Genomic DNA, 12990 nt, shown 5'->3' with positions numbered 1-12990 from the left:
GACAGAGCCAGGCTGCTTCCAGCAGAGCCCAGTGACAGGACAAGAGGCCACGGGCACAAACTGGCACGCAGGAGGGTCTCTCTGAACATCAACAAACACTTTCTGACTGTGAGGGTGACCAAGCACTGGCACAGGTTGCTCAGGGAGATTGTGGAGTCTCCATCCTTGGAGATATTCAAATGTCATCTGGACAAAGTCCTGGGAAACCGGCTCCGGGTGGCCCTGTTAGGCAGGGCATTGGAACAGATGATCTCCAGGGGTCCCTGCCAGCCTCAACCACTTTGTGATGCTGTGATTCTGAACCGGTGGGTGTGATGGAGCTTGTACATGTTCTGGAGTCAGGATGTGTGTTGGGGCTGGTGGATGTGCTGGACTTGGAGGACTTGACAGCCAGGAGTAGTGCAGCACTCAGCTCTTCCTGGGCCTGAAGGGCAGTTGTTGACCCCATGTGTCCCCTTGGCAGCTCTCAGCAAGGCCGCATCTGGTTGCACAAGGTTCAATCGTAAAAAATCACAGGGTTTCATTAACTCCTCTCCTGGAGTTGGGCGCCAGGTGACCGCAAGTCTCCGCAGCATCCTCAGCTGCTCTGAGCAAAAGCTTTGGTGAGGACCCATCCTGGCCTTGCCAGGAGGACCCAATTCATAGCAAACACACTTGAAATACCTCTGGGGACTCAGAGGAACTGACCCCTTCCCATGGACTGCTTTGAGGGGAGGGAGAGCTCCAGCAGTGGGACAGGGGTCCTGGACAGCATCTCCTGCTCCAGAGGCATCCCTGAGCCCCCTCTCCGGACTGGGCTCATGGTGTCGGTGGGGTCCCCTTGGCGGTAAATGGTGAAGGAGGATCCGGGGCTGCTGCTTCCCCGGTCCGAGGGGCTGGAAGAGGGTATGGAGGGGTTCGGGGGGAGGATGGAGGGGTTTGAGGTGGGGGGATGGAGGGGTTTGGGGTGGGTGGAGGGGTTCGAGGAGGGATGGAGGGGCTCGGGGAGGGGGGATGGAGGGGTTCGGGAGGAATGGAGGGGTTCGGGGGGATGGAGGGGTTTGGGGGGTGGAGGGGTTCGGTGTGGGGGGAGGTGTTCGAGGGGGGATGGAGGGGCTCGGGGAGGGAGGATGGAGGGGTTCAGGGGGAAACGGAGGGGTTCGGCGGGGGGTTTGGAGGAGCTCAGCGGGGGATGGCGGGGGCTCCCCTGCGGACAGGATCGACCCGCTGCCCCCGCCCCCGCCCGACGGCGCTTCCCCCGCAGGGGCCGCCCCGGGGAGGCGCGGCGGGAGCGACGCGCCCCGAGCTCGGCGCCCCGGGGCCGGCCCGGGCGGAGCCAGCGCGGCGGCGGCGGAGCGGAGCGGGGAGCCGGGAGCCGGCGGCAGCCGCGGCCGCGCCATGGGGGCCTGTCTCGGTGTCTGCTCCCTGCTCAGCTGCGTGAGTGCCCGCCCGGCCGGAGGGCACCGGGAGGGCACCGGGAGGGCACCGGGAGGGCAGCGGGGCTGCGCCGGCTCCGAGCGCCGCAGCGGCGGGCGCGGCCCGGGGGGGAGGGCGCTGCCGGTGGGGGCTGGGGAGGGTCCGGGGGGGGTCTGGGGGGCACTCAGGGGCTGCGTCCTGATACTGGCGGGAGGGTATCGGGGAGGTCTGGGGGACACCCCGGGGATGAGCCCCGGTACAGCCGGGGGGAGCCAGGGGAGACCTGAGCGCGCTGCGGCCGGGGGGCGGCGGAGGGGACGCGGCGGGTTCCAAGGAATGCAGCCCTCTGTGCCGGGGAGGGCAGGGGACCCCGGGGGGATGCACCCTTCTGTGCCGGGGGGGCGCAGGGGACCCCGGGGGGATGCACCCTTCTGTGCCGGGGGGGTGCAGGGGACCCCGGAGGGATGCAGGGCATCCCACTGCACCCAGGGGTGTCTGGGGCAGACCCGGGGGTTTCACCCCAGGGAACTCGGGGGTTCGTGAACATCATGGTCGGGGGAGTCTGGAGTTTGAGGGCACCTGGGGTTGGGCACCCCAATGGATCTGGGAGATGTGGGTAGCTGCAGGGGGTGGGGGAGGTCCAGTTGGCACCCCGCAGCACCCATGCGATGCTGAGGGGCAGGGGGTCCTGCCTGGTTCTCACCTCCGAGCCTCCAAAGTGAGGGGCTGGAGATGGAGTAAGAGAAGGAGCCGGGACGAGGGGTGCAGGTCCATGGATGGGGGGGCCCTGCGTGGGGTGCCACGGCCCAGGGTGGGCACAGGGTGCGTGATTCCGGGTGCCATGCCCAGTGACGCAGGCAGCTGCCCATGGCCAGCGCTGCTTTTCCTGGCATGACCTCACCTGCGGGCGCGGGGCCAAGGCAGAGCTGCGGAACCAGCCCGGGAGCCTGGAAACGAGGCCGGTTTCACAACTCGACCTCAAAAGTTTTGGAGGTTTAATGAACGGGAGCTTCTGAACCGCAAGATGGGATGGAGGACAGTCCCCAAGTCCGTCTGTGACACACGGCTGATATTTTTCCTTATGGGCACGTATTGGAAAAGCCACGACTTACTCTGGAGCAGGGCTGGGGAGGTTTCTGGCCTAATTCTGGATTTTTTCCCCAAAAAAAACCCTATTCTCGCCCAGGCTGTGCTAATGGGGTAAAGCTGCTATATAGGTGTAATTCTCCTATTCCCTCCAGTGAAGCTGGTTGCATAAAGGAGTGTTTTAGCTCAATTCTGAACTGAAAAGCCACAACATGGAAAAAAACCCTGACCCAAACCAAAAAAACCCAACCCAATTTATGTGTAATTTTTTAAATTTTTAACTAGAAAATCTAAACCAACCCCTTCTGGTCAGCCTGCATCGTTTGACTCCGAGCAGCGTTCAGGTTGTCAAGCCATCTCTTCCGCGCTGTCCCACTGAAACTCCACAAGCTGTTCCAGAGTGAAACTTTGCACCATGGAAGAAAAATTTCCCTTTCTCTGCCTCTCATGATTTGCCGGACTTTGGCCACTGCTGCCATGAGCAATGAGGTCATCTTGACACTCCCTTCTCCAGGGTGATCTTCCAGCAGCCTTCTAGTACCTAAAGGGGCTACAAGAAAGCTGGAGAGGGGCTTCGGACAATGGCGTGGAGTGACAGGACAAGGGGCAATGGCTTTAAACTGAAAGAGGGGAGATTCCGATGGGATCTAAGGAAGAAATTCTTCATCATGAGAGTGGTGAGGCACTGGACCAAGTTGCCCAGAGAAGTTGTGGCTGCCCTATCCCTGGAAGTGTTCAAGGCCAGGTTGGATGAGGCTTTGAGCAACCTGGTGTAGTGGAGGGTGTCCCTGCCCATGGCAGAGGGGTTGGAACTAGATGGTCTTGAAGGTCCCTTCCAACCCAAACCAGTCTGTGATTCTATGATTCTGTGATTCTATGATTCTATGACAGGGTTGGTGTTTGCCAGCAGAAGCCTGCCCAAGTTGAAGCAAACCGCTGGGGGGGTGTGCAGCCCTCCAGCATGGTCTGGGCACCTCGTGGGGCCTGTCAGCCTTGTTGTACCAACAAAAAATCACCTACCAGACGTGAAGGCCACCAGCCTCCCCAGCCTGTGCCTGACCCTGTGGGTTTGGTACTTATTAACCTGCTGGGTCATTAATTTAACAGGAGATAAAGACCAGTTGCTTAGCATTGCTTTTGGTTGACTCAGTCTCTGCACCCGTGGGTTTGCTGGGGCAAGGGCAGCTTGCAGAAGATGTGTTGTTGGGGTGGTGTTGTTGAGCTGGTGTGGTTGGACTGGTGTAGTTGGTCTGGTGTTGTTAGGGTGGTGTTGTTGGGGCAGTGTTTGTGCTGGTCTGGTGTTGTTGGCGTGGTGGTTTTGGGCTGGTGTTGGGGTGGTGGTGTTGGGCTGGTGTTGAACTGGTGTTGTTGGGGTGTTGTTGTTGGGGGGTTGCTGGTGTTGGTCTGGTGTGGTTGGGCTGGTATGGTTGGACTTGTGTAGTTGGTTGGTGTGGTTGAGCTGGTGTTGTTGATTTGATGTAGTTGGACTGGTGTTGTTGGGTTGGTGTAGCTGGTCTGGTGTTGTTGGGGGGGTGTTGTTGTTGGGGTGGTGTTGGGGTGGTGTAGGTGGGTTGATCTAGTTGGGTTCAAGTTGTTGCATTTCCCTTTGTTGGACGGGGTGGACAGTGCTTGTCTGGCTCTGGCCACGCTCTCCCAGCCTCGAAGTCAGAGAGGCAGCACAGCAGCCCTTACGTGTGAGTCGCACTGGACGTGAGCTGGATTCAATGAGGAAGTTGATAGTGAAACTGGAGACATTTATCTTTCATCTGCGGTGGCTGAAAACTGATGCTTCCTCATTTATCCACCACTCTCATGCTGCAGCCACTACTCCCGGTTGGCTTTTTCCACCCTGCTCTTTGGCCACGTTCATAGATATGGATATCTTCACAGGTCTTTGAACGGAGGTGTGGCAGAGCGTGTCCTGCACGGCCTTAACGTGGGTGGATTTTCTTTGCTTTTAACCCATTTGTTTTTTAAAGAAAAAGACTCAATTCAAGAGGTGCTGGGGCAACAGGTCAGGTTAGCACGTGGCACAAGGGATCTGCTTCCTTTGCGAAGGTGCTTAGAGAGGGATACCCAGGAAGGGCACCAGGAGCCGTGAAAAGATGTTCCTGGTGACACAGGACTCTCACATGACTGCTGCATTAAGGTCAGCGGGACGGGGCTGCCGTACCCCGTTACCTCGGCGGTTGCCTTCCCATGGTTGCAAGAGGCTGTAAAACCTGAAATACGGCCATGGAGCTTGGCCCTGGAAGAGTCATCCTTGAAAATAAACCTCTGGCAGGCTCCAGGGATGCTGCGGGCTCCCAAAAACCTCATACTAGAAACGACTTCATCCAGCTGCAGCTTTCCCAAAGGCCAACTGCATGGTTTGGAGGCTGCACGTGGAGAAAGGGTTTCCCTTCAGCCCAGCTCCGTCATGGCCCTATGGACACCCCTTCAGCCCTCTCCACCTGCACCAGCTCTGGGGAAAAGGTGATGCCCAGGACTGTGCTTCCTACAAGTCTTCAGTGATGCTTGGACATGGGGCTGAAGTCCCAAATCCAGCAACCTCCTAAACCTGGCGAAGAGAAGGCTCCGAGGAGACCTTCCAGCAGCCTTCCAGTGCCTAAAGGGGCTACAAGAAAGCTGGAGAGGGGCTTTGGATAAGGGTGTGGAGTGACAGGACACCAGGCAATGGCTTTAAACTGAAAGAGGGGAGATCTAGATTAGAGATAAGGAAGAAATTCTTCCCTCTGAGGGTGGTGAGGCACTGGAACAGGTTGCCCAGAGAAGCTGTGGCTGCCCCATCCCTGGAAATGTTCAAGGCCAGGTTGGATGAGGCTTTGAGCAACCTGGTGTAGTGGAGGGTGTCCCTGCCCATGGCAGGGGAGTTGGAACTAGATGATCTGTGAGGTCCCTTCCAACCCAAACCAGTCTGTGATTCTGTGATTCTAAACGACAACAAACCTCAGGCCAGTTTCAGTGATTCTGGGACTGGGAGTTTTTGTTTCAATTGGCACTGAAGGGAGAGGAGCTGGAAGTTAATGCTGCGCCAAGGTGCTTTGTAGCTCAGGTCAAATAATGCAATAATTCTGCGTTAAAAGGCATTTTTGTTGTTCTCTTTTTTATTTTACTTTATTTTATTGTTATTTGAAGGGGAAATACACGGGCACATTTTAAATGTGTTCTTGTGCAAGTGGTGCGTTTAATGAGCCCCAACGAAGCGATCTCAAATGGAAGGCCGATTTTTCCTGCTTTCAAGTTGAAAACACAAAGTGATGTCTCTTGAGTAGCTCCTGGAGCAGTGGGATGAGGATCCCTGTGGCATGCGGGGGCTCCTCTCACCCACCCCAGCTCCCGTGGGCACCCTCAGCTCAACACAACCTCTGGTGGGGCTGGGCCGTGGGGCTGGGCCGTGGGTAAAGAGGAGTAAATCAGGAAGGAGGTGATTTTTCCTCAAGTAATGATGTTCTTAGCTTTAAAAAAGAACTTCAAAGCTGCCTCTAGTGATTTTGGGGACATCAAAGTGATCACTAGTGAGCGTCCGTGAGCAGCCCTGATGAGGGAGCTGTGGGTTTGATGTCCTTCTCACACAGCAGCTCAACATCTGGATTTCTTTCCCGACACATCTGTTTTTCACTCTGATTTCAGCAATGAGAAATGTATATTTGGGTTGATCCTGGGCGATATTTAATTAGTATCGATTGCTGGGCATAATTAGGAAGCACATAGCCATAGTGAACACAATGCAGGCGCATCCCGTAATACTGGGAGAGAGCTGGACTCTTCTCCTGCTTGCAAGTATATCTGGCTGTCTGATGCTCCTCAAGTGCAGGAGAGAAAGAGCTGTTCAACGGGAAGAAGTGAGGTGTGGAAAGCCAAATAAATCCATGAAGTTTGCTTGTAAATAGAGGGAAAGTAGTTTGCTGAGGACCAGAGATGGTCACAGGATTTCCTAGGGAAAAGCTGGCGCTGATGCAGGAGTTAGAAACACTCAGTGTTGTAAATTCTGAAATAAGTGGGTTTGGGAACGTGTTTTAGCTGGAGAAAAATATTTGGGAAGAGAAGCAGTGGTATTTTAAACAAATTCCAAATATTTAATTCCCGTTGGTCTCTAGGTGATACCTGTAGCTGGATGTTTGCCAGCACCTGCGTGGGGATTTGTCATTGCGCCCTGGGCTGGTGCGGGGGACGCAGGAGGCTGTGGGCTCGTGGTGGCTTCTGAGGCATTAAAAAAAGGAAATAGCCTGAAATTTCCCTATTTTAGAGGACTTGGGGTGTATTTTGTGGTTGCGTTACTTGGGCTGTCTGTCCTGAGAGCCCCCCTGTTCCCGCTCAACACCATGGGGAGTGGGGCAGAGTTGGGAATTTAGTTTTAATTTGGATTTTGGATCCTTTGAGGTTTTATTTAGTGCTTTGGTCCATCTGTTTGTTTACACGGGGCCGATGCCGGCTCCTGGCTCAGTGGCCACAAGGGCATCGCTGCCCGCTTTGCCTTGATGCGAGATGTTGGTTTTGCTTCCCCAACAGCCCCTGATAATTTCTGAGGGTGAAGCATCCTCAGTAAAAACCTGAGAGACAACTTATTGCCCTGTTTTTTCCCCAAATATTTAACATGGGACCTTCTGTTTGTACGATGTAGTGGATTAGTGATCCAGCAGTGACAAGCCATCCCAAAAAGCATCTTCCATTCTCTTGTCAGAAAATGCCCATTTATTCTCCAACTTTTTGGGAAAATAGGGGGTGTGGCAGCGAGCTGGGAGATCCCAGGGGCTTGTGCTGGTGATTAAGAGGCTGAGAATCTTCCCATCCAGATCAGAGATGCCGCAGTTGGGGCTGGCAGTAACCTGCGTTCCTGCCCCCTCACAAGCTTTGAAACCTGTTACGCAAAATCCCCGCAGCTCTTCTTCCTCTAAGGCAAATGACTGGGGCACTCCCACACCTTGTAGGTAAATATCCAAATTCTTGGACAAGCTGGTGAGAACATTGTATGCTAGAGCAGCAAAACTCAACTCTAGTCAACTCAACTCAACTCAACTCAACTCAACTCAACTCAACTCAACTCAACCTTGTAGGCATTAAATAGACAGGTGGATATCCAAATTGTTGGACAAATTAGTAAGAGTAGTCTATACTGGAGCAGCAAAACTCAACTCAACTCAATTCAACTCAGCCCAGCCCAGCCCAGCCCAGCCAAACTGCTGGGCTGCAAACATTATCTCCCTAATGCTTCCCTAGCGATGGCTTGCAGGAGCCAGGGAAGGCTATAGTTTAATAAAGAATTCATTTTTCTGCCTGCAAATCTTATTCCGTGCAATCCTTGTACAGGAAACCCGTGTTTTACTCATATTTTGCTGGGAAGTAAGGTTGGGTTTTGCTAAGCTGGGGTTTCCCTGGTTCCCCGCTCTACACCCACCTCTGGCGTGGCAATGGGAGTCCCTGGAGCGAGGGTGCACCCAGCAGTGCTACTGATGCTGGATTTGGGAAACCAGAACCCACCATGGACTCCCAGGGATGATGTGCCTCAGTTTCCCTACCAGTAAAATGACCTTTGGGGAGGATGAAGGATGGCAGAACAAGCTGGTTTCCCCATGACACTGATATCAGTGTTTTCCCCACCCCGTATTAAATGGAGAAGGTAGCAAACTGGTTTTTTTTGTAGGGCAAGGAGGCTCCTGCAGGACACTGCCTAGTTTTGACCAAAGCGTTTTTTTTGCCTGCAATTGCTGGGGAGCAAAAAAGAAGACGAGGATGTCTCCAGGGCTCCCGGTGCCATCTTCCAGCTTGGTTGGTTATTGCAGTGAACCCGTTCCTGCAGCTCTTTTGGTTTTCACCATCTTTTTGGGGGGATTTGGGACCATTTCCGTGAGGCCCTGCGGGGCGCAGGTTGCGACGGTGGCTGGGGAGAAGCTCCGAGCAAAGCCCCCGGTGGGGATTCCTGGGCAGATCTTACGGTTCGACCTGGGCACGTGTTTGGGGGCCCATTGCCATCCCTCTGACACGGGGGTGCTCTCGTTGCAGGCGTCCTGTCTCTGCGGCCCCGCGTCATGCCTGCTCTGTGCCTGCTGCCCCTCCACCAAGAACTCCACCATCTCCCGCCTCCTCTTCACCTTCTTCCTCTTCCTCGGCACCCTTGTGTCCATCATTATGATAATCCCTGGTGTGGAGAAGGAGCTGTACAAGGTAAATAACTCTCAGAGGTGTCTGGGCTTGGTTGCCACAGGGAAGAGATTTAGTTTGTGGTGGGCACGTGAGGCTGAATCAGAAAGTGGATTTTTGGGGCATGATGGGGTTTCTGTTCCTTTTTTTCGGAGCATCTCGCTGGGAGAGAGTGTTGTTAACTTTGCTTTTCCATGGAGGAGAAAATGCAGTGGGATAATTTCATGCATTATGTAGTTTTCCCAGATGTCTCCCAGGACGGTTTCCTACATCCCGTTTTTGTGGGGGGTTCAACTGGCCAAGTGACTGGCAAGTGCTGGAGCTGGGACTGCAGACACAGGGAGCCGCGTTCTGCCAGCTGAGCTGGTGCGAAGGCTGGGCTGGGCTTTTTGGGAAGTGCTGGTCTCATCCCAGCTTCCCACTGACCTCCAGGGTGGCTTCAGCTGAGTCACCCCACCGCCGTTCCCACGCCGGCCAACTGCCTCCCTTTACGGGTGGCATTGGAGCAGCCATGGGTGCCTGGCCCATCTTTGGTGGGTGCGGGTTTCTGGGATGATGCTCACTCTCCCGTTGCCTTTGCAGCTCCCTGGCTTCTGTGAAGGCAGCGGGTCGGTCCTGGGGGTCCAGACCCGCGTTGACTGCAGCAGCTTCCTGGGCCACAAAGCTGTGTACCGCATGGGCTTCGCCATGGCTGCCTTCTTCTTCCTCTTCGCCGTGATCATGGTGTGCGTGCGCAGCAGCAAGGACCCACGGGCCGCTGTGCAGAACGGGTGAGTGTTCATCCCAGCGGGGTGGATGGTGGTGTGGGGCAGAGACCCCCTTCCCAGTTGGGTTCCCGCATGCGGATCGTGCCTTCTCTCTTCTCCTGCAGCTTCTGGTTCTTCAAATTCCTGGTGCTGGTGGGGATCACGGTGGGAGCCTTCTACATCCCCGACGGTGCTTTCACCTCCGGTACGGAGCTGCCCCCGCTCTCCTCTGCACCTCTGGGTCAACCCTCAGCACAGGATTAGACCCAGGGCTGGAGTCGGCACCCGCTGCCATTGCCGAATTCCTGTTAGCCCTGCTCTTAACTGGTTTTTCTCTCCCCCTCAAGTCTGGTTTTACTTCGGTGTCATCGGCTCCTTCCTCTTCATCCTCATCCAGCTCGTCCTCCTCATTGACTTTGCCCACTCCTGGAACCAGCTGTGGCTGCGCAACGCGGAGGAGAGCCAGGCCAAGGGCTGGTACGCAGGTCGGTATGGCTGGAACCACGGGGGGTAGGGATGGGGATGCTCGTCCTGAGGGTGGGGGATGCTGAGCCGGTGGGGCCTTGGGGCTCTGCTCCAGCCTCTTGCCTTTTCATTTTCTCCTCCAGCCCTTTGCGTCGTCACCTTCATCTTCTACGCCGCCTCCATCGCAGCCGTAGTGCTGCTCTACGTCTACTACACCAAGCCTGAGGGCTGCACAGAGGGCAAGGTCCTCATCAGCATCAACCTCATCCTCTGCCTCATCGTCTCTGCTGTGTCCATCCTGCCCAAGATCCAGGTGAGGTGGCGGGGGGGCACCTGGAAGGCTGGTGGCCACATCACCACGGGGTACAGGACCAACCCTGAGCACTGGCCGTTGTGTTTACAGGATGCTCAGCCGCACTCGGGGCTGCTGCAGGCGTCCCTCATCACCCTCTACACCATCTACGTCACCTGGTCCGCCCTGGCCAACGTACCGAGTAAGCAGGATGCAGCCTTGGGTTCTGGAGGGGGTTGCAGGGGGCAGGACCACTCGCTGGGGTCGGTGCTTTGACCCTGCCCTGGGTCTTTGCAGACCATCAGGGCTGAGGAAAGGTGCTGAACCCCCCATGTGTCCCCCCCAGTCCAGATCTGTAACCCCACGCTGCTGGTGAGGAACAGCACCAGCTCAGCATCGGCCACCCAGACACTGACAACCTGGTGGGATGCCCCGAGCATCGTAGGGCTGATAATCTTCATGCTCTGCACCCTCTTCATCAGGTGAGGACTTGGCTCATGTCTCTCGGGGCTCTGTCCCTCCACCTGCCTGGAGCAGCGAGGGGTCGGTGACTTTTAGGGAAAGTCATAGAATCCTGGAATCGTAGAATGGTTTGGGTTGGAAGGGACCTTCAAGATCATCCAGTTCCAACCCCCCTGCCATGGGCAGGGACACCTTCCACTACACCAGGTTGCTCAAAGCCCCATCCAGCCTGGCCTTGAACACTTCCAGGGATGGGGCACCACAACTTCTCTGGGAAACCTGTGCCAGTGCCTCACCACCCTCAGAGGGAAGAATTCTTCCTTAGATCTCATTGAAATCTCCCCTCTTTCAATTCAAAGCCATTGCCCCTTGTCCTGTCACTCCACACCCTTGTCCAAAGCCCCTCTCCAGCTTTCTTGTAGCCCCTTTAGATACTGGAAGGTGCTGGAAGGTCTCCCCGGAGCCTTCTCTTCTCCAGGCTCAACAGCCCCAACTCTCTCAGCCTGTCTCCATAGCAGAGGTGCTCCAGCCCTCACATCATCTCCGTGGCCTCCTCTGGACCCGCTCCAACAGCTCCGTGCTGCAGGGGAGGTCACAGCTTGGTCCAGGGTTTTTGTCACTAAGTTCCTCTTGCAAAGTCATCGCAGTCCCCAGGGACACAGGCAGCTCCATGGGATCATGGTGGCAGCATTTAGGGTTCCTGCACAAGCTGCGTCCCCCAAACTGTCCCAGTGCAGGGTGTCCCAGCTGAGCTGGGGCTGGGGGGCAGCTGCCTGAGCCGTCCCTCTGCCCGCAGCCTCCGCTCCTCGGACCACCCGCAGGTCAACAAGCTGATGCTGACGGAGGAGAGCGGGGCCGGGGCGGGGGGCGAGGCGGCGGTGGAGAGCGGGCCCCACCGTGCCTACGACAACGAGCAGGACGGCGTGTCCTACAACTACACCTTCTTCCACCTCTGCCTCCTCCTCGCTGCTCTCTACATCATGATGACCCTCACCAACTGGTACAGGTGGGCAGAGCTCCTGCAGGGACCGGGGGCTGTCCCTCGTCCTCTGCATCCCCTTCTCCTGGCGTCCTCCCTGCTCTTGCACCGGGCAGAGTTGGCTGAGCAGGCGCTGATCAGCATTAATTATTTTTAGGTGGCATAAGGCTGCCCAGGGCAGGTTGGGCCTGGGTTCACCAGCTCTCTGCTGCAACATCCTCTACTGGGATGGGATGGGATGGGATGGGATGGGATGGGATGGGATGGGATGGGATGGGATGGGATGGGATGGGATGGGATGGGATGGGATGGGGGGGAGCAGGGACTGAGCCCCTGGCGTGCTGTTGGCTGCAGTGGTGGGGTCGCATCCTGTGGGGGGCTGCGTGGGTGCAGGCATGGGGCACCTCCGTGCTCTTCTCCGTGCTTTTTTGCATTACACCCATGGCTCAGCGCTCGCAGGCTCCATCCCCCCGCGGTGCGGTTGCTGCCCGCCATGCTCGGGGCAGGCAGGGGGGTGCCACCCCACTGGCGCAGCACGGTGACGGATGCCACCCGCTTGTTTGCTGTTTCAGGCCGGACGAGAGCTTGCAGGTGCTGAGGAGCCCCTGGACGGCCGTGTGGGTGAAGATCTGCTCCAGCTGGGCCGGGCTCCTGCTCTACCTCTGGACCTTGGTGGCTCCGCTGGTGCTGCCAGACCGAGACTTCAGCTGAGGTGGCCCCGGGCGTCCCGCTGCCGGGTCAGAGCCATCGTGGCCGTGTCCCTCGAGGCCGGTGACAGCCCCAGCCCTGCCTGAGCCTCAGGCTTGGCAGGCGGGAGCAGCTACGCGGGGTTGTGCCTTCTTGCAGGACTTCTGTTTTAACACGAAAGGGATGAAGTGCCAAGTAGGGAAAACCAGCGAGGGCTGAGAAAGACTTGAGGATGTTTTCAAAGCTTTTCTAAACTCGTGTGTTTGTCTAGTGCCTTTGGCGGTGCCTCCGTACCCTCTTCTTCTAGCAGAGATGACTGCTGTGCCTTGGGAGGGTTTGGTTTTTACCAGCTGCTGGCATCTCACTTGGTGCCCTGGGACCACGGTGCCTTTTTGGAAAGTCCCTGGGACTGGCTGTGTATCGGGGCCTGGGACCTGGAACCTGGGACCTGGGACCCGGCTGGTGTTGCGTCCCCAAACAGCCTGGAGGAAGGCAAATCTTTGGGATCTGTGCCTGGAGGCAGACATCCCGCTGCATCCCCCAGCCTCAGTGGTGGCTCCAGCTCCTCGAGGATTCTCCTGCCCAACCGTCCCCGTGGGGGGATGGGTCCCAGGTCCTGGGTCCCTGGTCCTTGCTGGAGCACAGGTCGGGTTTCCCGCAGGCTGCGCTGGCCTGGCCCCAGCACCTTGCCTTGTTCATTAAGTCTTATTTGGAATAAACCTGGCAGATTGTCCTTC

The 12990-nt window shown here is 56.8% G+C and overlaps 1 protein-coding gene across 2 annotated transcripts; it reads left to right on the top strand.

The window, feature by feature from the left end:
* Positions 1 to 1377: 1377 nt before the first annotated feature.
* SERINC2 (serine incorporator 2) lies at positions 1378 to 12277 on the top strand. Of its 2 annotated transcripts, none has more exons than XM_086626053.1 (10): positions 1378 to 1416; positions 8485 to 8646; positions 9205 to 9392; positions 9494 to 9573; positions 9716 to 9853; positions 9977 to 10146; positions 10237 to 10327; positions 10472 to 10607; positions 11384 to 11593; positions 12139 to 12277. In XM_086626053.1, exons 1-10 carry the CDS (start codon positions 1378 to 1380, stop codon positions 12275 to 12277), a joined length of 1353 nt encoding a protein of 450 aa, XP_086482179.1. The 2 variants fall into 2 exon arrangements, with proteins under 2 accessions (XP_086482179.1, XP_086482180.1); XM_086626054.1 differs by lacking the exon at positions 1378 to 1416 and adding an exon at positions 3135 to 3221.
* The last annotated feature ends 713 nt before the right edge of the window (positions 12278 to 12990 follow it).

The sequence above is a fragment of the Tauraco erythrolophus genome, chromosome 24 (assembly GCF_009769465.1).
Source record: "Tauraco erythrolophus isolate bTauEry1 chromosome 24, bTauEry1.pri, whole genome shotgun sequence".
NCBI lineage: Eukaryota > Metazoa > Chordata > Aves > Musophagiformes > Musophagidae > Tauraco > Tauraco erythrolophus.
Note: the sequence above shows the minus strand (reverse complement) of the source record. Positions and strands in the feature narration are given on the sequence as shown.